This window comes from Mustela putorius, unplaced genomic scaffold (genome assembly GCF_011764305.1).
Source record: "Mustela putorius furo isolate JIRA1106 unplaced genomic scaffold, ASM1176430v1.1 tig00003853_pilon_pilon_pilon, whole genome shotgun sequence".
NCBI lineage: Eukaryota > Metazoa > Chordata > Mammalia > Carnivora > Mustelidae > Mustela > Mustela putorius.
In genome coordinates, this window is record NW_025422005.1 from 33,344,077 (window position 1) to 33,371,276 (window position 27,200).

General features: G+C 50.9%; 2 protein-coding genes and 1 long non-coding RNA gene across 10 annotated transcripts in view; 2 read left to right on the forward strand and 1 right to left on the reverse strand.

Moving 5' to 3' along the window:
- Positions 1-7,908, forward strand: part of CFAP57 (cilia and flagella associated protein 57) — a 69,871-nt gene extending 61,963 nt beyond the window's left edge. For all 3 annotated transcript variants that reach the window (XM_013044892.2, XM_013044906.2, XM_013044911.2), the window contains one exon: positions 7,553-7,908. In XM_013044892.2, the coding sequence (XP_012900346.1) occupies positions 7,553-7,767 (215 nt within the window). In that variant the 3' untranslated portion in view covers positions 7,768-7,908. The remainder of the gene's footprint in view (positions 1-7,552) is intronic.
- The window catches only part of LOC106003610, a 31,403-nt gene extending 4,524 nt beyond the window's left edge, over positions 1-26,879 (reverse strand). Inside the window, exons 1-2 of the long non-coding RNA XR_001176204.2 lie at positions 26,339-26,879; positions 11,387-11,429 (exon numbers count right to left, since the gene is read on the reverse strand). This is a non-coding gene — a long non-coding RNA (uncharacterized LOC106003610). The remainder of the gene's footprint in view (positions 1-11,386; positions 11,430-26,338) is intronic.
- TMEM125 (transmembrane protein 125) lies at positions 15,417-18,684 on the forward strand. Of its 6 annotated transcripts, XR_001176203.2 has the most exons (4): positions 15,421-15,570; positions 16,882-17,026; positions 17,248-17,458; positions 17,937-18,061. XR_001176203.2 is itself a non-coding variant. In XM_004740604.3 (3 exons), the coding sequence occupies exon 3, from the start codon at positions 17,390-17,392 to the stop codon at positions 18,050-18,052; it is 663 nt and encodes a 220-aa protein (XP_004740661.1). In that variant the 5' UTR covers positions 15,417-15,570; positions 16,974-17,026; positions 17,248-17,389; the 3' UTR covers positions 18,053-18,684. The 6 variants fall into 6 exon arrangements, 5 of the variants coding, with proteins under 5 accessions (XP_004740661.1, XP_004740658.1, XP_044920286.1 ...); XM_004740604.3 differs by having other exon boundaries at positions 15,417-15,570; positions 16,974-17,026; positions 17,248-18,684; XM_004740601.3 differs by having other exon boundaries at positions 17,248-18,684.
- Positions 26,880-27,200: the final 321 nt, after the last annotated feature.

The window sequence follows — 27,200 nt, forward strand, 5'->3', positions numbered from 1 at the left end:
ATTATTAAAACCATATAATTAGAACTTCCAAATAAAGATGGCTAATTAGAAACCTGCTAAAATGACATAAATAAACCTTCAGAACAAAGAAAACAAAGAAAGAGACACAAAATATTGAAAGCTGGGAAACGGAAAGATAAGTAGTAACTGACTTTAGAGACTCCTAGGCAAGAAGTGGGGAATCTAGAAGAAACCTAATGTACATCACAGAACCCCCTCAAGGTTCAGGAATTAGCTGAAGCACATATATCAGGAGGTAGGGGTGAAGATGGGGCTAAAAACAAGGGAAGGTCTTTAGAAGCTGTTCAATCTACATTGTAGCCAATACAATGGCTAAAAATAGATGGATCATGAATGAAATTCCCAAAGACCAGAGAACAAAGGAAAAATCTACAAACTTCTAAAGAGCATGGGGGAGGTTTCATGCAAAAGATCAAAAATCCCAATTGCAGGATACAAAATCAACAGAAAATCAGTTGCATTTTTATACACTAACAATGAGCAAAAATGGAATTAAGAAAATAATTGCATTTATAATAAATCAAAAAGAACAAATACTCAGGAATAAACTTAAATATGCCGGCAAAAAAACGTATACATTGAAAATTATAAAACGTTGTTGAAAAAAATTAAAACATCAATAAATGGGAAGACATCTTATGTTTGTACTAACAGTACAATCCCTGTCAAAAATCTCAATTCAATTATTTTTTTTACAGAAATAGAAAATCTATTCCAAAAATCACGTGGAATCTCAAGATATCCCAAATAGCCAAAACAATCTTGGAAAAGAAGAACAAAATTAGAGGTGTCACATTCTAATTTCACACACTTCCTGATTTCAAAATTTACTGCAAAGCTATAGTAATCAAAACAGTGTGGTACTGGCATAAAGACAGACATACAGAGCGGTGGGATTGGGTAGAGAGCCCAGAAATAAACCTTCACATATATTGTCAAATGATTTTCAACATAGGTGCCAATATCACTCAATGGGGAAAGGACAATATTTTCAGCAAATGGTGCTGGGAAAACTATACCCACATATAAAAGAATGAAGTCAGACCCTTACCTTACATCATATACAAAAATTAACTTAAAATAGACCAAGGACCTAAATGTCAGAGCTAAAACTATAAAACTCATAGAAGAAATATAGGAAAAAAGCTTTATGACTTTGGATATGGTAATGATTTCTTAGATATGACATCAAAAGCACAGGCAACAAAAGGAAAAAAAACTAGACTACATCAAAATTTAAAACTTTCATGTATCAAAGAACACTTTCAGTAAGAGTGAAAAAACAATCCATACAATGGGAGAAAAATATTTGCAAGTCATATGTCTGATAAGCGACTGAGATCCGGAATAAATAAAAAACTCCTACAACTCGCCAACAACCAAAAAAAGTTTTTTGGTGAAGAGAAGACTTGCGCAGACACTTAACCAAAGAAAATACACAAATGTCTAATAAGCATATGAAAAGATACTCAATAGAAATATGCAGTTTTTGTTTGTTTTGAGAAAGAATGCACATGCGTGTGCACAAGCAGAAGGGGAGGAGCAGAGGGAGAGAGAGAGAATCTTAAGCAGGCTCTATGCCAGCATGGAGTCCAGAACAGGGCTCGATCTCATGACCCTGCGATCATGACCTGGAGCCATTATGATCACTATCATCAAATAACAACAACATCAACAAACCCTGTAAGTGTTGGTGAATATGTAGATAGGAAAAGGAAGGAAGGAAAGGAATGAAGAAGGAAGAAATGGAGTCAGATCAATACAGAATGAATTGGAAAACTATATGCTAACTAGAGGAGGAAATCTACCTTACAGAGGGAGATAGGTGAGATAAATATCTGTCATTCTTGACTCTGGATGAAGGAAAGAAAACACAAGAGAAAAGATCTCTCCCTGAGAACGTCTAACCAAAGTCCATACTCGGGCAGGTTTAAGTCCAGAATTTACACTTAATTTGTGGCTCAAAGCAACCTTGGCTGAAGATTTAGTTTCACTGGCAGTGTGTCCAGGTCCCAAGCAGAAGCAAATGCAGATTTGCTAAGGAAGAATACATTTTAAACACGGTTGTCAAGGAATTCCTATAGATAACGTTTTAAGGAACATGAGCTCACAATCAAAAAATCACTAAATATAGGAGGAAATAAATCACCACGAGTGAAACATGACAAAAACATCAATCTACAGGATAAAATCAAAAAGATCGTGGATAGTAGGATTATTAAAATAAGAATATTTAATATATTTAAAGAAATAGAAACTTGAGGGGCGCCTGGGTGGCTCAGTTGGTTAAGGCTCTGCCTTCAGCTCGGGTCATGATCTTGGGGTTCTGGGATCGAGTCCCACATCGGGCTCTCTGATCCACAGGGAGCCTGCTTTCTCCTCTCTCTCTCTCTCTCTGCCTGCCTCTCTGCCTACTTGTGATCACTGTCTGTCAAATAAATAAATAAAATTTTAAAAATAAAAAAAAAAGAAATAGAAACTTGGAAATAAGACAAAATAAGAGTTTCCCAAAATTGACTAGGTAGATTTGGAAAAAGAGCCAAAAACACTCCTAGAAATGAAAACTATAGGTTGCAAATTAGTCTCAATGGACAGACTGAACAATGGGTTAAAGGTATCTGAAAGGAGACTTTTGAACTGAAGGAATGAAGAAATTACCCAGACTGTAGCCCAAAGGGACAAAGGTGTAATAAGAAACAAAGAAGATGGGATAGGATAACCCAGCTTACGTCTAACTGAAGTCTGAGAAAGAGAGAATGAGGAGAGGAGACATTATGATAAAGAATAGCTGGAAGTTTTTCGGAATTGATGAAAGATGCCAATCGTGAGGTCCAGGAAGCCCGGGGGAGCTCAAGCTGGATAAATAAAAAGAAATCTATACCTGGTCTGCAGAAAACCAAAGACAGAGATGTTAAAAGCAGCCAGAGAACAGAGAGACTGCGTTTAAAGGAGTAACAATTCAACAGATACCTGACCTCCCAAGAGCAGCAGTGTAAACCACGTAGAAATTCTGAAATAGAGTCTTCAAAGTGCTAAGAGGTAATAACTGTCCCCTGGAGTTATGTAACTGGTGAAACTCGAGAAAAAAATTTTTTTACAAACAAAACCAGAATTTGTCACCAACAAAACCTCATTAAAGGAACTGTCACAGAATACATGTCAGGAAGAAAAATTATTCCAGAGGGAAGTCTGACAACTGTATAAAACAATACTAACAATGTCTAAATTGTGGATCACAATACCAAGACAGAACTAAAATACTGAGCATTTAACCAGGGGGATCAAAGCTAAAGCATTCTAAGTCTTGTATTGTTTTGCAAGAAGGTAAAGTTGGACTTTAAGTCTTGGACTTTAAGTTAAATATGCTTCTTAAACTTTTGAGGATAACTATTAAAAAAGAAAGAGTATGTATACCTTATAAACCAGTAAAGAGGGGGCGCCTGGGTGGCTCAGTGGTTTAAGCCGCTGCCTTCGGCTCGGGTAGTGATCTCAGTGTCCTGGGATCGGGTCCCGCATCAGGCTCTCTGCTCAGTGGGGAGCCTGCTTCCCTCTCTCTCTCTGCCTGCCTCTCCATCTACTTGTGATTTCTCTCTGTCAAATAAATAAATACAATCTTTTTAAAAAAATAAATAAATAAACCAGTAAAGGGGAAAACCCCCTAAATTTTGAAAAGGCCAAAAAAGAAAAGGAAAAAAGTGACACCAACATAAATGCAAATAAAACAGTAGAAATAAATGCAAATGTATTAGTAGTCACATTCTTATTTGCCATCATTTAAAATCAGAACTTAATCTCCCAAAAGAAGCTTGCAGGCAGGGTGCTGAGAGGAGACTGCCCAGCTTTTGGTAGATGGCAGGATCAGAGCAGAGCATGGACTAAGAGGACACAGGGGATATGAGGAGCAAGGTGGGGAACGGGGCCAGGAGGAGAGCACTGACTTGACCCAATCATGGAGGAAAAGGACAGGAGGGTTTACACACCCACGGCACATGAAGAAGGACCATCAAAGGGGGACTCCATAAGACGGAACCAAACTCTGATGAGCAGGCAGTTCACTATCAAAGAATGTGAGAGAATTGGGGAGTGAGGAGAAGAAACAGGATAAGCCCAGCCCATGCCCTCAAGAAGCTCACAGACCAAGGAAGGAGACAGAGGGGGAAACATTGGGCCCACATGAACTGCTCTCAGGAGACAAAGCTGCACCCCTGGGAACATTAATGGACAATGTCACCCAGGCCAGGGATATTTCAGGAGACAACTGCTTCTGGAGGCCAGCCACCAGCCAGCAGCTGTGTCAACCCTGAGCTGTCTTATAACCCTGCAGTGTCTGATTCCCCCTCCCCATGCCAATTAGGATACTCCTTATCCATTACCTCTCACTGCCAAACCTCTGAGGTTCACTGACATCACCCAGTGATTGCAGAACCTAGAGGAGCTTAAAGCTACAATCTGCATCAAGACCCTTACAGCACCTGGTGAAGCACTGGGACAAAGAGAGGATGGTATGGCCAGTGGCAGGGCAGAGCTCAGTCTGGTACATATCTCCAGGACTGTGGCTTCACAAACACAGGTTGGATCTCTCTGGGCAACAAGATAATAACTAAGTATGAAAGCCAATGGGGAGGGCACAAAGTTTAGTCCAAAAACTATGCTGGTAACCAGGAAAGAGGAAATAGCTAAGGAAGCAGGTGGAGAGGCAAACCGAAACTAGGCAGAGGCAAGTGACACAGGTGCTTGGGCTCGTTGGTTTGGGTATGCTGTCCCTCCCGAAGGGTGCTGCTCTCCCCAGGGCCAGGCCACAGCTTGACCAAAAGGATGGTTATCAGGGGCAACCTGTAGCAGCAGGAGGAGGAAGCGTCAAGAGCTAGAAAAAGAAGAAATACTAAAAGATCAAGAGCCTAGATATTGCCAAAAAAAGAGTTGAGGAGCAAAAGCAAGAAGAGAATGGTCTAGATTTCTCTCAGGAAGAATGGGATGAGTCAAGCACTCTTAAAGCTGGCTCCATCTTCAGACCAGTTACAAGCGTAAGGCAAGGCTGGCCTCTGGGCATTGCTGACAACTTGCTCCTTGCAATACTGTGTTCCAACATGGATTCTTTTCTAGAGTTAACTTCTGAGGTGCAGGGAAGAGTTAGCAGTGAGTAGGAAAGAGACCCCTCTTCTGCTGAGAGGAGCTTGACTGGGAGCTGGAGACACAGACTGTCAGCAAAGTAGATGTCAATGTCATCTGTGAAGAGTTGGGGAGAAGATGGATTTGGCAATGCTTTCTTGGATGTGACACCAAAAACACAAGCCACAAAAGAAAAAGTAACTACATAAAAATTTAAACTCACATGTATCAATGGACACAATCAGCAGAGTCAAAGGGCACCCTTGGGATGGGAGAAAATATTTGCAAATCACACATGTGGTAAGGAGTTATGGCCAGAATATGTAATGAACTCCTGCAACTCAACAGCAATAACAAAACAACCAGGTTGAAACATGGGCAAAGGACTTGAATAGACATTTCTCCAAAGAAGATGCACAAATAGCCAAGAAGCACATGAAAAGATGCTCAACATCACTAATCATCAGGGAAATGAAATCAAAAGCACGATGAGGAGCGCCTGGGTGGCTCAGGCAGTTAAGCAGCTGCCTTCAGCTCAGGTCATGAACCCAGAGTCCTGGGATGGAGTCCCATGTTGGGCTCCTTGCTCAGTGGGAGCCTGCTTCTCCCTCTCCTTCTACTGCTCCCCCTGCCTGTGCTCTCTCCCTCTCTCTGTCAAATAAATGGAAATAAATGGTAAAATCTTTGAAAAAAAAAAAGAAAAGAAGAGAAAACCTGAACTTTCAAAAAACAAAACAAAACCATGATGAGATGCCACCTCACATGTTTTAGGATAGCGGCTCTCAAAACAAACCAATGGAGAAGCATTGGTGAGGATCTGGAGAAATGGGAACCTTAGCGCACTGTTGGTTGGCACGTAAAATGGCGCAGCCACACAACATGGCAGTTTCTTAAAACATTGAAAACAGAATTACCATATGACCTAGAAACCACTTCTGGGTATATACCCAAAAGAACTGACAGCAGGTTATTTGTAACCCCATGGTGATAGCAACATTATTCTCAGTGGCCTAAAGGCAGAAGCAACCCAATGTCTATCATTGGATGAAGGGATAAAACAATGTAATATATACACGCAATAAAATATCCTTCAGCCTGAAAGAGAAATGATTTTGACACACGTTGCAACACAGATGAACCCTGAGGACATCAGGCTATGTGAAATAAGCCAGACACACAAAAAAACATACACTGTGTGATTCTACTTGTCCGAAGTTCCTAGAGCATTGTGTTCTTAGAGCCAGAAAGCAGAACAGAGGCATGAGACTGCTTGCTAGAGTTCTGGAGAATGATTATACAACAATGTAAATGAACTCAATGCTACCAAACTCTATACTTCCAAGTGGTGAGATGGTAAATTTTATGTTATATTTGACCATAATTTTCTTTAAAGAGGGTGAGGAGTTAGAGGACAGGTCAAAGTTCAGAAGCATAGCCGGAGTGGGGCAATGAGAATTTGCTGACTACAGGCAGGAAGTTCGTCTGGGGCTGGAAACTGAGAATTTGAATCTCATAGGTAGCACACAACAGGCCAGATGGGAATGGGTGGTTGGATGATCTCAGGTTCAGGCTGTGCAGAGCACACGGGGCAGGGAGACTAGGCATCTAGAACCTCGAGGGTGCTGTCAAGAAAATGGCAGAGAGACCCACAGTGAGCCTAACTGGACAGAAAAGGTAGTGAATCTAAAAGGAACCCATTTGGTGGGTAAAAAACGGAACTGTCCAGAAAGAAGAAATCTATGCTCCGTCAAAGAGCAGAAATCTTGAAGGCAGTGAGAGAGGTGGGAATGGGAGGATGGGTTACTACGGTAGAGATTTGAAGGTGTGGGGTCTTAGGCCTGCTGAGGAAGGGGAACCCACAGAACGGGTGCCAACATGGCATGGAGGCCAAGAACATAAATGGTGAGCGTTCAGCCTGTGTGGTCTAGGGAATGGGATGAGCCATGGACTGTCGTGGACACTGGCATTGTGTGGGATGATGGCAGCTCCTGAGACAGGAGAATGGAGTCTGGGGAAGGTCCTCAAGGCATGAGTGAGTTGCCAGTCCAGGAGGGTTAAAGAGGGGTCTGCCTCCTGGAGCAGGGGTCTTATGTGAGGAGGAGGACCGGGGGCTTTGGAAGCCGACCTAGGTCAGCAGGAGAACACCACCCTGCTTGGGGAGTGGGGCGTGGGGGAATGAGCAGAGTCCGCTGGAAGGGCCTGGGGGGCTCAGGACACAAGCTTTCTCACTCTGGAGAAAGTGTCACTTCATTCTTCCATCTCTGCCAGACAGTGAGAGGGCCTGTCTCTGCCCCTAGCATCTGGGATTATGAGGAGCTCAATAAATCAGGGGACAGTAGGGAAGAAGAGGGGTAAGTTGGTTTCAAAGACCTCACAGCTGTCTAGTAACAGGCCCACAGAAGTCCTGCTCTGTGCCTTCCAGTGTCCAGCGAGGACATGCCTGGAATCGCACCCACCATGAGACTGAATGAGCAAGAAGAAACCGGGAGAATCATCGAAATGCAACGCCTAGAAATCCAGCGCCTCAGAGACCAGATCCAAGAGCAAGAGCAGGTGCCGGGCTTCCACCCCCTTGCTGGAATTCGGCTTCCTTCCCTTGTCCAGTCAGAAGTGGACACTGAGGTACAAACCAACTGATCCCCTCTGGTGAGCCATCTGCTGATGCCCCTGTGCCCCTGCCCTCAGGCCAACCCTGTACTGTCCCTCCAGTACCTGTGGCACTGGCCACACCAACCTCTTTGTCCTGCCCCTGGGCAGAATAAAGATATTTGCCAGCAACCATGTCCAACTCTCTGTTTACCCAGGGAGCCAGGGAGGGGTGAGGGAAAGTAGGTATCCTGAGGACTTGCAGGGGCGGCTCCAGCTTGTCCAAAGCCATTGCTACTTATCCCTGTCCAGGCACAGGGCTGCCTGTCACTGTGGAGACCAACACAGTAGACTTGGGCCCAGCTTCCTGCTGCCCGTCTACTCTTTCTGGGCCTCCAGGGTGCGGCTGCCTATACCCTGTCACAGGTGCCAGCTCATCCCCCTCAGACTAGTGTGTACCCAGTATGTCCTCTGCCCTCTAGGTGATTCCGGCACCCCCTGACTGATTTAACCACAGAGACAACAAACCGTGACGTCATTGTGCCCGGCAGGTGGGCTAGAACAGATGTCACTCCGAACCAGGCTCTTGGCTTTACCTTTGCAGAAAAAAATGGCTTGAAATGGGGGTCAGGGAGGTCAGCAGAGCCCGATGCTGCAGGGTATTGAAGGCCAGAGATGACACTGTCCAGAGGCCAGCACAAAGCCCCTGAGCCATCCCTGCCCACCATTCCCAGGCTCCTGCCACACTGGCTTCCTTTCAGTTCCTATAAAAAGTCAAGTTCTTCCTGCCTCCAGGTCATTCCACATACTGTTGTCTCTGCCTGAAATGCTCTGTCCTGACGCCTCACTCAGTGAATGTCCTTCTTCAGAGGGTAGTTGAAATGCTGCTTTCTCAGAAAGACAGTCCCCGATCCCTTCCTCCCCAATCTGGATTACATGTACCATATTGTTTTCCTTCATCACCCCCACTAGAACACATCCATCTGATGGTGGGATGCTGCCTCTCCCACTAGGCTCTCAGTGCCGTGGGTGCAAGGGCTGGGTTTGTTTTTAAAGTTCCCTGCGTGTCTGGGTGGAGCATTGATGGAGGGACCCAACAGGAGAGGCTAGGGACTGTGGGGAGGATGCTGTGGCCAACCATGACTAAGAAGACAGCGACCCGGATGGTGGCAGTGGAGATGCAGAGACGTGAATGCCTCTGACTTCGGGATGAAGGGAGCTAGCCCAACACAGAGAGAGGGAGAAGGATTTGGGAAGAGGGGACATGCAGAGCACACCTGTGGTTCTTCTGCCGGCCAGAAGGAAATTCACTGGAACTAGGATGCAGCGACATTCAAGCAAGAGGGCTTTCGACCTAAAAATGCCTGAGAATCAAGACTTCACATTTCACCTACAAGATGGGCCACAGTTTCCAAGTGAGGAAATCCAGACTGAGAAGGGTGAAATGGTTGATCCAGGCTCGTCCTGGCAAGGCCAGGATTGTGGGCCCGGGCTGCCAGCAGCCTCCATATTCCAGCCCTTTAAGCCTGCTCTGGAGGAACACCACATACAACCTGGGCCAGATGGCAGAGATGACAGGAGTGTGAAGCCAGGAAAGTCTAGACCAGAAGTAGAGGGAGCTGATGACTCCCAAGCTCAGCTCACCTAAGCTGCTGGCTGGCTGCAGTTCAGTTGCTGGGAGGGAAGTGGAGGCAGATGCTCAGGCAGAGGGAGAGCCCTGTCCCAGCCATGCCTGGCACTTGGGCCAGCAAGGGACAGGGTGTTTGCTCAGCTGCCCAGGGGGGGCGGGGGAACCTCTTCTTGCAGGCAAATCTGGAGCCCGAAGTATAGTCTTGTTGTTCCGTGCCAACCTCCACCTCTCCATAACCAATGTCATGGCCAGATTGGCTCTTATGGTTCTGATTACGATTCCAGACTCCCTTCAGCAACCGCCATCAGGAAAGAAAGGCTTATCGTTTTGGGGACGTGAAAATAACACCAGGGCTACACAGCAAGGTCAGGATCGGGGGGAGGGAGAGGAAGGGAGGAGAGACAGCCATCCCACAGGCCTGGGGTTCTGCCCTGCTGGGGTCAAGCGTGGGGGCCTATGGTTTCTGGGATCATTATTTTAAATACAAGAATGGGAATTTGAAGGGTAGGAAGCGGGAGGAGAGGGTATCAGCTGGTCAGTTGCTGAAATCCACCAAGATCTCAGAAACAGAGAAGTCTTGGTGGCTGGCAATGTGTTTTCTGAGATAGTCCTCTTTGAAACAGAGGTAAGGCACTTGCGTGACCAAAAAAAAAAAAAGAAAGTTACTGTCAGGGCTTAGCGACACAGTTCACCTCTCCATTTTCCTCTGTTGTTCCTACTTCCGGCTGCTGGGGGCCGCTGACTGGGCTTCCCACAGAGGAGACCTCTCTCCATTTTGCCTATCCTGTCTCCATGGGGAGCTTCTCAACCCACTGGCCAACCTCCGCCTTCACAACTTCCCTCCCAGTGGCCTACAGCCAGTTGAAACCCCCCCCCCCCATTAACAGAGTAGGCGGGCCTGGCAGTCCCTCCTCCTTCAGGACCCCACTGGTCCCCCAAGTGGCCAGGCATTTGGCATACAGACCCCACTCTTGTTCCTCTGGTCGCAGTCCATTATGAAGCTCTGGGGACTCATTCATTTATGGTGCAACGTCTGGTGCCCTGGGAATATGAGCGTGTCCAGGTAGGACCCCCTTGCAATCATCGGTCTGGATGCAGAGTGAGAGGTCACAGAGGAGGGTGTCAGGCCCTGCCATGGGGTTCATTCTTCCTGAGCTCTGCTAGGGTAAGCTCCCCTAGACCACTGGAGGTTCAAGGGCCTACTTAGGCTTGGAGATGAACTGGATAAGAGAGCAAATTTACAAGGACATAACCCCTCAGGGCGCCAGGCAGGCGGAAGAACTAACCCTCGCCATCGCTTCCGATGACCAATCCTGTACCAGAATTGGCGTTTACTGCTCATCTAGGGCATGTCGCGTACTGGGATTTGACAGGGGTGTCCCATGTAGACGGGGACTCACGACTGGGACTCAGGACTGGGACTCACCTAGCACCGCCTCTGTGTTCTGGTGGAGTAAGTATATTCAAGTTGGGACTTTGAGAGTCTAGCTCTGAGCAGAAGAACTATGGAAGCCCTTCTTTAGGTCCAAGTAACAAAACCCAGCTCCAGCCAGTTTAAGGCAAAAGGGGAAGTTTATCACCGGGCTGGGCAAGGGGGTGAGAGTGGGGCTGGTCTCAGGAATCTCCAGGCAGAGATACAACCGGGCCTCAAGACACACTTGAACCAGAGCCTAGCTGAAACCACCCCTCCCTCTCTTGTCCTCACCCATCTCTGCAGACCAGTTTCCACCCCCAGCTCAGCTGGCAAAGGGTGCCTCGGCGTCTCATTAGTACCCGCTACAAAGTTGAAACAGAATCTCTAGTCTGACTTCAAAATGCCAAAAGAGAACCATTTGGGGCCTTGCTTGAGTCTGGGGCTCACCCCTGGCTACAGCCAGGGGGATGGGTCACAAAATGTGATCCCCGTTGCTGGGGTTCATCCCTGGGGTGGGGAGGCAGTCATTGTGCACAGGGCAGATACTCCCAAAGATGTGTCTCTGAGGGGACTGTCACCCCAGCTACAAACCGCTATAAAGCGGTTCAGGAGGGTGGGAACAGCACCTCTTTTGCTCAGCACAATGTCTTCTGGCACCTGGAACAGCACCTGGTGGGAACACAGAGAAAGGAAATGGTAAATGTTTGCTGGAATTAATCAAGAATATAATTATATTATTTAATCACACACACACACATAATTTAGATTAAGTACTTATTGTTCCCATTTTACAAATGGAGAGCCTGAAACACATACAGTTTAAGCAGTTTTTCTCTGGTTCCCCCGCTGGAGCTGGGGCTTGACACTTCAAGGTCAATCTAGCTCCCAAACCCACGGGCTTTCCACCATTCATTCAAAGCGCATTCACCATGCACCTGTTACACGCCAAGCCTATTTTAGGAACTGGGGAGACATCATGAATCACACTCAAATCCCTTCCATCATGAAGCTTCCGTTTTAGGGGAGTATAGAGACAATATTCTAGACAGATAAGAAAAATATATAGCCTGCTGGGCGGTGATAATTGTTACAGAGAAACATAACAGTATAAAGGAAATAAAATAGGGTGGGGGTAGGAAGTGGGGAAGGCTGTGATTATAGGGTGTCGGGGAAGGGCTTCTTGCTGAGAAGGTGATATTTGAACACGTACCTGACAGAAGGTGCAGGAGGGAGTCACGTGGGAGAAAAGCATTCCAGGCAGAGGGAACAGCCCATGCAAAGCCTCCAAGCAAGAGCAAGTGAGGGAGGGATAGCTGTGATGAAATCAGAGAGGGCCTTGGAGATCCGGGAGGACTTTGGCTGTTTGAGGAAGGTGGGCCACTGGAGGCACGTGCATAGTAAGGACAGGATCAGCTCCGCATGAGGACAGGGTCAGCCCAGCTTCCCACGTGACAGTAGGTTGAGGGGGAAATGCAGCAGAAGCAGGGAGACTGGGCCACGGGGCCTCTCTTTTGAGAAGTGGACCTCTCAGAACTCCCACCGTCCAATGGCCATCTAATCGACCAGTTAGAATCCACATTTTGGGGGCGCCTGGATGGCTCAGTCATTAAGCATCTGCCTTTGGCTCAGGTCATGATTCTAGGGTCCATGAATCCGGCCGCATCAGGCTCCCTGCTCAGCGGGAAGCCTGCTTCTCCCTCTCGCACTCCCCCTGCTTTGTGTTCCCTCTCTTGCCATCTCTCTCTCTCCATCAGTTTAATAAATAAAATCTTAAAAAAAAAAAAAAGAATCCATATTTTGTGTTCTGTGCCCACTGCCACCTCCTACTCCTGGCTTTCACTGACGCCCATCTGAGCTAACTCTGTAGTTTCTATTTTGGGAACACAGTTCAAAAGCCCTGCAAGGAGCCTGCTGCCCACTTGGACTCCAGACTTATTTGATAATACTCAGACAGAGACCAAGGACTCGTGCAATCAGTGTAAGCTGAGGAACCTTTTAGGCTGCATTACCACCGCCCAACAAGGTCTTTTCAAACCACTCGGGGGAAAGGGAGAAAAAAATCTCATGAGTTCCCCTGCCCCAGCTCCATTCAGGACAGCTAGATCATGGGCCTGGCTGGGCTGACGTCTTAAAACCAGGAAGGTAAATAATTGTTAGAAATCAGCCTCTCAGCCCAAGGAACACACATCCTGGAACCCTGACCCTCCCCACCCCTTCACCCCTCTCACCCCACTCGCGCCAGGGCAGGGGGACCTTTGTAAAGTTTCGCAAAGTTGGCACACCCACGTGGGCCTCCCTGAGATCCAGCCCGCCCCAAAGCAAGTCAGCTTGCCTGCACTTTTCCTCGAGGGGAAAAATCATCTAGATCTGCACCAGTCAGGGAACCATGGGCCACATGTGGCAACCGAGCCTTTGCAACATAGCTAGTCTGAACTGAGATTTCCAGAATAAAGGACTGAAGTATCTTATCACTCATTTGTAATCATACACTACATGGAAATCATAATTATTCACGATCATGAAAATATTTGGGGGTTAAATAAAATAATGATCATGTGTTATTTTCACCTTCTTTTGAACCTTTTTCACGTGGCTACTAGAAGATTTTTTTTTTAAGTTGTTATTTATTTATTTGACCGAGAGAGAGAGAGAGAGAGAGAGAGCACAAGCAGAGGTTGCTGCAGAGGGAGAGGGAGAAGCAGGATCCTCCAGATAGATATAAGTCTTGATCCCAGGGATCATGACCTGAGCCGAAGGCAGATGCTTAACCGACTGCCCACCCAGGCGCCCCTACTAGAAGATTTTAAATCACATCTGTGGCTCACATTGTAATTCTATTTGCTAGCCCTGCTCTCAAGTTATGACCGGCTCCCCCATCACCTGCACAGAACAAAGCTAAGAGAGGCACAGACAGCTCAAGCGTGGTTGTTTTGTAAGCTGATAAGGGGAAGAAAACCCAGACTTTGTTTTCCTTGTCTATTTCACACATATCAGAAGGAGAGAGAGCAAAGACATTGCAAGAGGCCCAACCCAGGAAATGGGTGACCATCTATAACCGCCTCCAAGCAGGCCCCCTTCACCTACCCAAAGTGCGTGTGGTGGGTGCTGCCAGATTCCCCTATTATTAGAAGCAGGGAGGCTCCTGGGTGGCTCAAACGTTAAGCATCTGCCTTGGGCTCATGTCATGATCCCAGGGTCCTGGGATCAAGCCCCACATCGGGCTCCCTGCTCAGCAAGAAGCCTGCTTCTCCCTCTCCCACTGCCCCTGCTTATGTTCCCTCTCTCATTGTGTCTTTCTGTCAAATAAATAAATACTTAGAAAAAAAAAAGAAGAAGAAGAAGAAGCAGGGCCCCGGCCACATCTCTGGGACACGAGTCCCGGTGCAACCTGTCAAACTTGTCCTTCCAGCCTTATCTCGCACACTGCCTGCCCCTATCACTTCACACATTCATTCATTCGACAAATATTTATCATTACTTCCCACATGCCAGGCAAAATGCTGCCTACTATGGTCAGGTGGTTAGCAGAAACAGACACTAAGACCCCTGTGTCATGGGGGACGACAAGTAGGTAAATAGAGGCAATTACAGCACAGGCTCAGGTAAGAGCAGCTGCAGAGCAAGCACAGGGGCCGTGGGTGTCCCAGAGGCACATAAACCCACCTGGAAGTCCCAAAGGGCTTCCTGGAGGAGGTGACATCCCAGTTGAAGAATTTGAGTTGGCCAGACTGAGGCTGGATGGTGGCAAATACCCTATGCAGGGGAACTCTGAGTTCAGAAACCCACTGGAAGGGCAAAGCAGTGGACAGAGCACACAGAACTGCGGGGCATGCCATCGGGCTGGAGCGGAAGGGCCAGTGGCAAATGACTGGCGTGGGGTAGATGGAAGGGGCAACTCAAGCCCAGCAAAGGAGTGTGGTGGCTACCCTGAAGGGTTTATTCTGCAAGAGCTTTAAGCAAGGGAGTTCCTTTTTCACACCTGAAAAGCCTTTCCCAAGTCCCACCTCCCCCAGCAGGAGCCGAGTCCAGGAGGCCAACCTAGGCACTTGGGGCTTTAAAGGAAACAGAGCAAGGGGCTTGTATGGGCTCCAATCCAGGTATGAGGGTAGTAGGCCTGGGTTTGGGGATCAGCTGGTGTTGGGATTTGGGGCTGAGGCAGGATTCGAGTCTGGGGCTGGGATTTGGGGGCTGAATTCAGGAACAAGAGTCAAGGTTGTAGTCTAGGATCTAATTCCAGAATGTGGAGCCTGCGGCTGGGGTGAGGAGTTGGAGCTGAGGTTTCAAGCCAGATTTGGGGTTGGGATTTGAAGCTGGGACTGGAATTGGATTTGGAAATGGGGCTGGGGGTTGGGGCTGAGATGTGGGCTAGGGGTTGGGTCGGAGCTAGGAAATCTAATTAGGGTTTGAAAGTGCACCTGGGGTTGGGATTAGGTTTAGGATAGAACTAAAACTGAGCTGGGCTTGGAGCCAGGGCGATGGGTTAGAGTCCCGACTCTGGGGCAGATAGACAACTTTCCTCCTACTGCCCAGAACTGAGAATTGTGTTCGAGCCCTAACAGCCAGCAGAGAGAAGCCCCTCCCTTCCCAGGAACGCCTCAGCCCAGGCAGATGGAGCTGTGCCACGTCAGCCAATCGGCTCAAGCCCTGCCTAGGAAACACCTGTTGATACCCCTCCCCCACCACACACACACCCCCAGGCCTTACCTGGATGCAGGTTAAGCAGGTGAAGCGCCTCCCCGGAAACAGAGATGGAATGCCCCACCTGCCTGGCCCAGCCTGCCCTCATCGGATCCAGCACTTCCAGGCCTCTGTGAGTCTCCCACGATCCCCTGATCCCCACCCCCCCCCCACCCCCCCCCCCCCCCCCCACCCCCCCCCCCCCCCCCCGTCTGCCTGAGAACCTTCACTCCACCCCCAGCCTGGCCCCACTGTCCCAGCACACCTGTGCTAGCACCTTCAGATCAGTGAAGTCACAGCCCTGAGGAATGCTGGGATTCAGTCCTGGTCCCCTCCTAGGGCCCCTCCCCCACCTCCCTTGGGGGCACCTGCATCTGCTCCTCCTACCCTGTGTGCAGTGGCTGCCCTTGCTGGGGGGTGGGGAAGGACCACTCTTCAGGGGTGTTAACCCGTGGAGGACCACGTTCATCATATTCCTGGAACAACCCACGACCCGCATCCTATGTATAAAGCAGGAGTCCTCTCCTGAATTGGAGGAGAGAAGATGTATTCTTTTATTTTAAAAAGAGTTCTTTGGACATCTATGCATTTGAAGCGGAAATGTCAAATGACTCGCCCCCATGCTTCAAGATAAATATTATCGTCCTCGCTTTTCCAATAGGGAGACTGAGGCTCTAAGAGGGGCTTCTCTGACCCTCCCCCTCTGACCCTCCCCTAGGCCCCTCTTCTGACTCCCCCACTCGGGGCTTTAATCACATATACACACCTGCTGTAAGCTGGCTTTCCTTGAAGGCAAGGACCATAACTGCTTTATTTTGCTCAGTTTGAATCATGTTGGCTGGCCTCGAGAGGAAGGTTAAATGTTAAATGAGTAACCACTGTCAGGTCCCTCATCAGAGTCCCATGGCTGGTAAGGACAGGACAGAGCCCTCCTCCGTTTGCTCCACTTTAGAATAATGGTGGAGGAGGAGGATGGCATGGGGGGGGGGGGTTGGTGAGAGGGAGAATGAAGAAAGGAGGCAGGAAGAGGGGCTTGGGTGGGGATGATGTGGCAGGAGGCGTGGGGGTGGAAGCAGGGACCGTGTGGAGAGAGGTTTACAGGTGGCCTCTTTGAGACGTGCACTTCACAAGGAAGTAAGGAAGTAAGAGGAGGAGGTCTAGGCTAAGATGACGGAGCTTGGGCGGGGAAGTGTTGCATCAGAGACGACTAGGGAACATGAAGGTGACGATTGGCTTATGGGTCTGGAGCTTAGGAGGGAGATCCGGGTTTGGGGAAGAGAGGGATGGGGCACCAGCAGCTGTGGGTAGGAAATCAGATGAGATGTGGGGGAAGGGAAGAGTTAGGGATTCGATCCTGACCCACAGAGAAGTAGCTGTAGTCCCAAGAAAGAAGGTTCAGGGTCAAGCTGCTGGTTCCAGAAGGGTTAAGTCATAAGCCCCCCAGGAGCCAGCCGTGACAGCTGAGGCCATGTGAGGCAGATCCTGAATGAGGCTTTATCTCTCTGCTCTTGGTCCTATCATCCACTGTGACACCAGCTCCTTCAGCGGCGGCCGCCGGGATGGGACAGGCAACTGAGAGAGCCAAAGAGGTCAGGGGCTGGGCCAGGGGCTTCCCCGGAAGGGGTGGGGGATGTGTTATGTGGGGGAACTCTCCTGGGATCATTGGAGAAGCATTCCTGAGTGGCAGTGCTGGGGAGGGGGCTGCTGGGGGACACTGGGGAGGATTCCCAGGGATCATCCCCAAGGCTCCCAGGAGAGACCAAAAAGGGTGAGTTGTTTGGGGAGGTAACAGGTGTGATCCCCCCTGCAGGTGATGGTGACCACACCCCGGACGGGGAGAGGAACGGGACTCTGGGCCTCTAGCTGCCAAGCAGGTGGTGGGGGCTCTAGGCCATGACCCACACCCTCTAACCCCTGACACTGCCCTCTGCCCTCTCGCCTGCCCCCCAGCCATGTCTGAAGGAGAGGCTCCAGCCCCGCCGGGTCCGGGGGTGCTGCCCCCAGACATGCTGGGAGAGCAGGTAGAGCTATGGTGGTCCCAGCAGCCGCGGCGCTCAGCACTCTGCTTCGCCGTGGCCGTGGTCCTGGTGGCGGGCTGTGGGGCGGGTGGCGTGGCGCTGCTGTCCTCCACCAGCAGCCGCTCCGGCGAGTGGCGGCTGGCGACGGGCACAGTGCTCTGCCTGCTGGCCCTGCTGGTGCTGGTCAAGCAGCTGATGAGCTCTGCCGTGCAGGACATGAACTGTCTTCGCCAGCCCCACCATGTGGCCCTGCTGCGGAGCGGCGGAGGGGCCGATGCGCTCGTGGTGCTGCTCAGCGGCCTGGTGGTGCTGGTCACCGGCCTGACGCTGGCCGGGCTGGCCGCTGCCCCTGCCCCAGCCCGGCCGCTGGCTGCCATGCTGTCGGTGGGCATCGGCCTGGCTGCCACGGGTTCACTTCTGTTGCTGGGCTTGCTACTGTACCAGGTGGGCCTGAGCGGACACTGTCCTCCCCTCCACGCAGCAGCCCCCGCCACCCCCGGTGACCACGGTGGCCACGGCAGCACCTTCAGCATCTCAGGCCAGCTGTCTGCTGGCCAGCGTCACGAGACCACGTCCAGCATCGCCAGCCTCATCTGACCAAGCCCCACTTCCCCTTTCCGCCCCCTGCCCCAGCAGCCACAGGGCTGCGCCAGGCTGTCGGTACATGTGGGTGGGTGTGTGCTTGCACAGACACATGCCGGGGAGTGTGCGCGTCTGTCCATCTCCCCAGGACTGTCCGACCCTCTGTGGGGCTGCGTGACCTGTGCTGAAGAGCCCACTTGTCCCCCTGCCACAGGAAGGCATGGGGGTGTCTCCTCAGAAGTGGGGGGGTGTGACCCTGCCTCTCTCTGGGATCCCTGAAGACCCTTGACCCTTACTCCCGACACCCCTCAAATGCAACCCTGCCTCGTAACACCTGTCAGGGAGTTTCTGGGAGTGACTGTTACCTGCCTAGCCCGGAGACCATCCCGGCAACTGTTCACTGAGGAGAGTAACGGGTGACAAAGTGAAAGGACACAGGCTCCAGGAAGTGCCGGGACTGGACTGGAATCCCCCCATTTACCACTCATCAGCTGGGGGCCTGGGGCAAGTGACTGAACCTCTCTGAGCCCTGGGTTCTAGAGACTCACAGTCTTGTGCTGTGAACTGGATCGTGAGGACCACATGCCATCGTGTGTGAAGGGACCAGGCACGTGGCAGGTGTGCAATAAAAGTGGTGGCCGCTGTCATGGTGATTGTCTGTCCCTGGCCATCTCACCTAGAGACCTTCCTTCCCCCTCCCCGACAACCCCCCGCAACAACTGCCCTTCTACAGGTTATATTCTGTGTCTCTCTCTAGCTGACAAAGATGCCATGTCCCCAGTCAGGGGTGTGGTTTCTCCTCACTGGTACTGTGCGAGCGAACTGGGGGGGGAGGAAGTGGGTTTCTGGTCTGGGGCGGGGGGAGCGTACCCCAAATTCTTCACATTTGCTCCTGCACTGTTTCGAGGTAAAGCCTGAAGCACTGGGGTTTCATCAGCTGGTTCCCCTGGAGGCCACAGTACCCTATCTCACCTCTGGGACTGGGATATCTTGGCCTGTGTACTTGCTGCACTGGCTGGCCTCCCTCTGCACCCCACCCTCACCTGCCCCCCCCAACCCGAGGCACGGAAGGGTTGTTGGAAACCCCCCTGGGCTGTAAGAGTCACTGTCTGCTTGGGGTCAGCCCTGGAAGGGATCGCCCTTCTAAAGGCACAGAACTTCCTGGGTGGCAACGATCACCTCTAACATCCAAGATCAGGTGCCCCGCAGCCCTGCCAGGGAGCCAAGAGAGACAGGGACACCGGACAGGCCTCCAAGGGGCACTAAGCGTAGAGCTACCTGGGTTCTGACGGGGAGAAAATTGCTTTCAGGGCAAGATCTAGGGGCTTTCCTGGAGAAAACTCTGAGCTGATGGATGATGGAAGGGTGTTGCCTGCCAAGGAGGGAGCCAGGTGAGCCGAAACAAGAAGCCATGTCCAGGACCACTGGAGCAGCAGAACCTCTGCCCGGGTACTATGGCATCTCCGACCCCACATATTCAACATCCAATCCCCTTTGTCCTCATCCTGAATGAGCTCCTCGTCTCACCTGGGAGCTGTGGCCCTCACCCAGCACCCAGGCTAGAAAGCGCAGCATGGTCCCTGACGGCGCCCTCGCTTCTTCCTTACCCAGGGTCTAGCAACCACATCACCACCTGCAGACTCCCCAAACACATGTGTGTGGGGCGCCCAGCTCTCTGGACTCACTTCTAGCACCTTCCCCAACCAAGCCTGATTTCTGCGGCCTCCCCTTGGGGCTTCCTGCTTTTGTTCTTTTCTTTTTCAGTTCATCTCCCTCCCAACCCCAACACACACCCTTGAGCCAGTGACTTTAGGGGAGGTGATGGGGTTAGGGGAATGGGACCGCCAGCTGACCCATGAGCTGGACCAGGCAGTGGGAAGTTCCCCACCCCTTCTCCTGTCCTTCAGATGTGTGTCCCACTTGACTTTCCAGCTCCTGGAAGCTGCCCCAGAAATACAGCCTTGAGACAGTTGTGTTGTGTGGAGACTTATCGGAATGGCACATGAGACTGAACCCACTGAAGACCTCTGTATAAATTTTCAAGACCTGACGGGCAGGTCCGGAGATCTCCTTGTTTTGTAGTGACCCAAGAAAACCTCATAAGTCAGTTCCCTTACCCATTACACCTGCGAGCCACCGATCTAGAGTGGCCTGTCTCTGTGTCTCATCTCTTTCTGCCCTCCACGTACGAGGGCCAGTTTCAGACTATACCCAGGAAGCTCCAGGTGGCAACCCAGGGCTGTCCTAAAACGTTCAAGTCCTTGCCCGACCCTCCATGGCACGCAAGCTAACGCGCGGGCTCCCCGACATGATCTGGCTGCTCCCGCACCTCAAAACAGCCCAGGAGCCAGCCGCACGCAACTGTCGTGACCGTCCCATGTCCTCTCAATTCTCCCAGGCTTCGTGTCTCTCTTCTCCTTGCCTTCATACCCTTCAGACCTAGTTCTCTAGGCATCTTCCCCAGCCCTGTCCCCTGAAACTAATGAGTTACCCATTTTCTATGCCTGGACCCACAACTGTAGGCACCAGTCTAGAATTCTTTCCCTGTGTGCCTGTCTCCTGAATCAGGATTGTGATGTTATTCATCCGTATGTCCCTCGCTCCCAAGGCGGGCCTGACACATAGTAGTTTTGCTGCATGGATGAAGGACTCAGCTTGGTTGGATGGCAATGTGTATGTGAGGATCAGGAAGAGACCTACCCAGAACAGGGACGGGTTGGGAACTTGGGCCACTGTCCACTACTGGCCTGGAATCCTCCTGCCCCCAAATTTTCCCTCTTCTGGGGCTCCCATTCTCATCACCTCCAGGGCCATCGAAGGACCACAGACTGCCTCTCCATCCTGTAATATGGGGAGAAGTCCTGCTTTTTTGCAGCTGAGTAAAGGTTAAACTTTTACGATGTTTCTTTTAAAAAACTAAAGGAAGGGTACATGACTGGCTCAGTTGGTGGACCCTGCAACTCTTGATTTTGGGGTCGTGAGTTTGAGCCCCATGTTGAGCCTAGAGATTACTTTTAAAAACCCAAACAAGAGGCAGATGGTTTCTTTGAGAAAAACAAACAAACAAATAGCATGCTACAACAAAAACAAAAAACTAAAAGAAAACAGAAACACAGTCCTAGGGAAAGGGGAGGGGAGGGGTTATACAGCACACATGTCCGAGTAAGCAGCCACCATGGGCAAGGCCTTTGTTGAGCTCTCCTGGGAAGGATGCCAGATGAAGAATCTGGCCTTTACCCCTGAGGGCAGTTCCAAAGGGCTGGGGAAGTAACACACCACATGCAGCTATAACGTAGCTTATAATGTGGGTCTGGGCAGGAGGTGGGTCGAGGCATAGGCAGGGCAGAAATGCTACAATTTCCGCAATCACTAGGGCTAACTTCCCACAACCTCCCACCTCCAGCTTGTTTGCTCAGAGCCTCTCACGGATTCCCATCTCAGTCCACACCGCCAGCAGCCGTCCACTGGCCCTCCTGTCTTCGTCTCCCTTCTGGTTAAGATTCCATGACCCATCATTTCACCCACTCCTCCACAGAGTCCTCAACTCCTTAGTCCCTCATCCTTTGGTCCCACTTTCTAACAAATCCCCGCCCTTGGATAAATCCACCCGTCTGCCTCATGGTGAAATGTTATTAGAGAAATCCACACGGCCAGGCAACCTGGTGTCCCCACCACCCATCTCAACCGGTCCCCAGTTGTACTCCTCAGTTACACAAGCTTCCCTGGTCAGCTCCTCCTTCCACAGCGGCCCCCAGGTTCTCTCCACAACCTTCACACCCCAGCAAACATCCCCCCACCCCCAGGCTTGGCCTCCCTGTCACGAGAAAATAGAGTCATGTGGTGGGAAGCCTTCACCTTGCTCCTACCAAAGAGTTTCACCACCTTTCCTGTGGTCTGTGGAATGGCTGTGTCAGCCCAGCGGGAGGAATTTGGACTTTGTCCTCAGGACAATGAGAAGCATGGAAAGCTTTTAATGAGGGAAGTACTCTGCCCAGAATAGGATCTGGGCCCGGCTGGCTGCGATGTAGAGCCGGGAGTTGGCTTTAGGAGAGAACAAATCAGAAGAAATGTCCAGTCAGTCCCAGAAGGGCCGTTTCTGCTGGCCCCTGAGGGATGAGCAGCAGCAGGCCAAAGTAGAGCGATGGAGAAGAAAGGGTATCCCACAAAGAAGGAAGAGCAGGAGGAAGGTCCAGAGACGAGAGAACTTGACTTCCTCAAGGAAACGGACAGTTTGTGGGGCCCAAACCCAAGCGTTCATGGCCGGGAGGCAAGGGTACACCCAGGGAGAGGCCCTGGGCCAGTCTCAGGCTTCAGCAGCTCCATAGTAGGTGACACCATTGCTTACGGTGAGGAGGACGCCAGTGAAGGATTTTAAGCCGAGGAATGGCCTGGTTGGAATTGTGGTTTAGGATAGTCATTCTGCCCGCATTGTAGGGAATTAACTGGCAGGGGCAAAATCAGGGACAGGGGACTCCTTTGGGGGTGAATGGCATCCCCAGATGGGAGATGATGGGGGCCCAGACAAAGGGGTGGCTGTCGGGACGGAGTGAAACACAACACATCTGATGGACATTCGAAGGGTGGGACCAACCCGTCCTTGCGACTGAGCCGCTTTTTAAGATGGGAGAGATGCGATGTGTTGATAGAATGCAGACAGAACCAGAAATTTAAGACAGAAGGCAGAGAAGAGGCTGTTCTTAACGTCCCTGAGTGGAGAGGCAGGGAGGGTGGCTCCAGGGCCCGCGATGGAGGCCTTGGGCTTCCGATGCCACTTTGATAGGGGAGAAGAAAGAATGCAGACCAGGTAAGTTTGGAGCAGGAAGAGGAGGGAGGCCCTGGCCGACAACTGTTCTCTCTGTGATGCTGAGGCCATGTCAAGGAGCTGCTCAGGAGGAGATGCTGAGGCCATGTCAAGGAGCTGCTCAGGAGGAGAGGGGAATCTAGCCAAGGAGCCAATCTAGCAAGATGGCCAGTCTAGCCAATCTAGCCAATCTAGCAAGATGGCCGGAAGCCTGGAGCCCGCAGGAGGCCGGATACCAGGCAGGAACAGAGACACGGGCAGCGTTGACCCTGGGCTCTTTTCTTAACAGCACACGGGGCCTGAGATGCAGGCCTCAGGTGGAGCCCCACCTGGAATGGGCATGGGGAGACAATGGGGCAGGTGAGGTGAGGATGTTAGTGGAAGGTCGACCTAGTGGACCCTGAAATCCGAGCTGGTACTGGGTAAAGAGCAAAGCTAAGAGGGGGCTGATGGGGAGACAGTGGAGTGGTCTGGGCCTAGACAGGGGTCCCCATTGGGCAACAGGGGAGGGAGACAGAGGCACTTGCCACAGCTTCCTCCTGGGCTCAGGAGTCACATTCCAGGTTCTCCGCTGTGTTACCTGTACACCCTGAAACTGGAAGAACGTGTTCCAGAAACTTTTGATCCGTTCCAATCCGGGTGGTTCTTACATCGTATCCAGTTACATCCCACATGAGACCGCAGGCTTCTGGGGACACTCAGGTGTCTAGAGCAGCTTCCTCCAGGCCTCAGGGGACCAACACATGTCCCCTCACGCTCAGCTTTCTGCACTCAGATGGGGGCTACTTTCTCGACTGTTCCCCAGTACCCATGAGGCTCCTCGGATTTCCTGAGAAGTCAACCCCAGGGACTGGCTTGGGGCATAGCACTTCTACCCTCACGGCCTGCCCTCCCAAACCAGGCGCTTGTGCCCTGGAACTTCTCAGCTTCCATTCCCTCGGGGCGGGGGTTACCAGCCCAGGCACAGTGGGAGCAAGTCCAAGAACCAGGAGGCTCCCTCTCTAAATTTATTCATCAGTACTCTGGGGTGAGCTCACGGCGTTGCTGCTGAGTGAAGCAGGCAAGCTGCAGTTAACTTGTTTGTGCCTCAGCTTCTCAGTCTGTAAAATGGGGGTTCCTGCCCAGCAGGGCGGTTGTTCCTACTATTATTATGTTCTACAGTATCAAAGATTCTAACTCAAGTCCTTTACTGTCCTGTCCTCACTGGGTTTTCTTCTTCTTTTTTTTTTTTTCTTAATATTTTGTTTATGGGGCACCTGCGTGGCTCAACCAGTTAAGCATCTGCCTTTGGCTTAGGTCATGATCCCAGGGTCCTGGGATGGAGCCCTCATTGGGCTCCCTGCTCAGAGATAAGTCTGTTTCTCCCTCTCCCTCTGCCTGCAGCTCCCCCTGCTTGTGCTCACTCTCTCTCTCTCTTCCTCTCAAATGAATAAATAAAATCTTATATATGTATATAAGATTTTATTTATTTATTTTCTATATAATATTATATATACGTATATAAGATTTTATTTATTCATTTGAGAGGAAGAGAGAGAGAGAGAGAGAGTGTGTGTGTGTGTGTGTGTGTGTGTGCACTCCCACGCACATGGGGAGGTAAGGGGAGGAGTACAGGGTGGGGGGAAGAATGCTAAGCAGGCTTCACGGCTTCACACTGAGCACAGAGCCTGACGTGGAACTCAGTCTCACAACTGGAGATCGTGACCTGAGCCAAAATCCAGAGTCAGATGCCCAAGCAACTGAGTCACCCAGGTGCCTCAGATCTTCTGACCTGAGTCCAGGTAAACAGACACATTCAAATCTCCAGCCCAGAGTGAATGAGGAGGAAGGAGGCTTGGCAAACTTCCCCTTCAGGATGAAGACTGGCCCCTTGCTGTAAGGAGCCAGCCCTGAGGGTACCCAGAAAGATACAGAAAACACTTGCTGTGTTCTCTAGGACAGGGTGCAGAGGGCTGGGGACAGAGGCAGGCTGGGGCGAGGGTCTGAAGCCAGGGGAGGGAGGACAGAGAGGTCTGGCTGAGTCTCAGGCCTCCCACAATTCTAGCATCCCTGGGCCTTTGAACCCGTGGACCCAAATCAAGCTCCCTCTTTGTGTACAAGAAGCCCAGCATGCAGAGCACAGGGAAAACCATGCCTCAGAGAGGAATCCAGGAAAGCCTCTCAGGACAGGGTCCAAGGTTCCTACAACCCCAGGGGCCTGCTCAGCCAGGCGTGATACCCACAGCAGGTTCTGGGAGGAAGCTCTCCCTGCCAACCCTTGCTGGGTGCTGGGCTCATGAAAAACAAGCCCTTACCTTCCCTGGATCCCTCAGACGTTCTGACTCAGGTCCTGAAGGGTATGTGACCAAGGGGACAGCTGAGCTACTCTCTATCCCAGAACTCAGACAGGACAACCCCTCCACATAGGCACTGAGGGGGCATAAGCATAGGGAACAGGCCCAGCTGCATTTCCAGCAGCTCTTCCCTCGCTCAGGACGTGCCCTCAGCTCCCTAGTTCTGCTACTCAAGGTCCTTCTCAAGGTCTCAGGCTGGGGCAGCCTATGCTGCTGTTCCAGACACGGGGACTTTCCAGGCCTGCGAGGGTGAGACGGTCTCTGGACTCAGGAACAACAGCTAGGGCTGGTGACACATGCACTGGGCTCTCCTGCCACGTCCTTCTCTGCTGACAAGTCCTTGAACGTCAGTTTCCCTAGTTGGTCCTCCACCCAGGCCCTGATCTCATTCACTCCTGGGTCTCAGTGACCCCATTGCAGAGTAGTCCCAAACCCACACCGGCAGGCCGGACTTCTCCCAGGTGAATCCAGCTGTCCCTGAGCATCTCCCCCTGGAAATCGCCCATCAAGCATTGAATCCTTGTTCCCTCAAAGCCGGCCCCTCCCCAAGGCACCCAGCCACCCGACCAGAAATCAAGGTGACTTTGTTGCCTCCTTCCTACTCCCCACATCCAGGAGCAGCAAGCCCTCCAATCCTGCCTCCCTGTGTGTCTGGAATCTCTGTTCCCCGCCATATCCTAGGCAGGTCTTACCTCCCTTGGGGTCTCTCCCTCCTGACCCATTGGCCCGGCATCCAGAATGACTTTTCTTTTCTTTTTTTTAAAGATTTATTTATTTATTTGACAGACACAGATCACAAGTAGGCAGAGAGGCAGACAGAGAGAGAAGAGGAAGCAGGCTCCCTGCTGAGCAGAGAGCCGGATGTGGGGCTCCATCCCAGGACCCTGGGATCATGACCTGAGCCGAAAGCAGAGGCTTTAACCCACTGAGCCACCCAGGCACCCCCAGAATGACTTTTCTATCATGATTACATCACTCCCTGACTGTCCACAGCGGAGCCTCAGCTGCTCTCGTATTGAAATGCAAGCTCTCTTGGCGCCAAAGCCCTAGATGATTTGGCCCACCCTTCAGCTTCGTCACTGCCCAGGGCCCCCCTCGACTCTGCCCTGCAGCCCTCCTTCACCAACCCTTTTCTCAAGCCCCTCCCTATATCAGTCCTGCCCTCACCTTCCTTCTGTGCGGGCTCCTCCTCAAAGGCCAGCGCTGCCTCCAATGGGTGTATGCGGGGTGACCATCTGATTCATGATGACTTCCCCCCTTGTCTGGGAATGACCTGGAACAAATAGGCAGGTTCCCCAAATCACATCTGCACTAACGGAGCCTGCCACCATTCAGAGCTGGTTGGACCAGTGGTGGATACTTGACCCACACTGGGCTGATGAGACTATCACCTGAGTATTTGAAACTTGGAGTCAAGAACTTGGGGGTCCCAGGCATGGAGTCTCATTAATGTCCACAAATAAGAGTATGTTCCTGTCCTCAGGCTCCTGGAGCCACTTGCTCCTTGCCCTCCTGAGTCAGCTGTCCCTTTTATTCTCTTCCCATTGCTTGCAACCAAAAGCTTAACTTGCTCCCTTCTTCGATGCTTGCTGGGATTATTTGGTTTTCTGGTGTTGAGTTGTAGAAGTGCTTTTTATACATTTTGGATACGGACCCTCTATCGGATATGTCATTTGCCAGTCTCCCACTCGGCAAGTTGTCTTTTAGTTTTACAGAAGACACAAATGGACGTTTCTCCAAAGAAGATATCCAGATGCCAACAGATACATGAAAAGATGCTCAATGTCACTCCGGCATCAGGGAAATGCAAATCAAAGCCACAATGAGCTATCCCCTCACACTGGTCAGAACGGCTAGAATAAGAGGATATGCAGGATGGGAGAAAGGGAAATCTCGTGCACCACTGGTGGGGGTGCAAACCGGTGCAGCCATTCTGGAAAACAGTATGGAGGTTCCTGAAAAATCTTAAAAAAGAACTAGCCTACAACCCAGGATTCACACTACTAGGTATTTATTTACCCAAAGAATT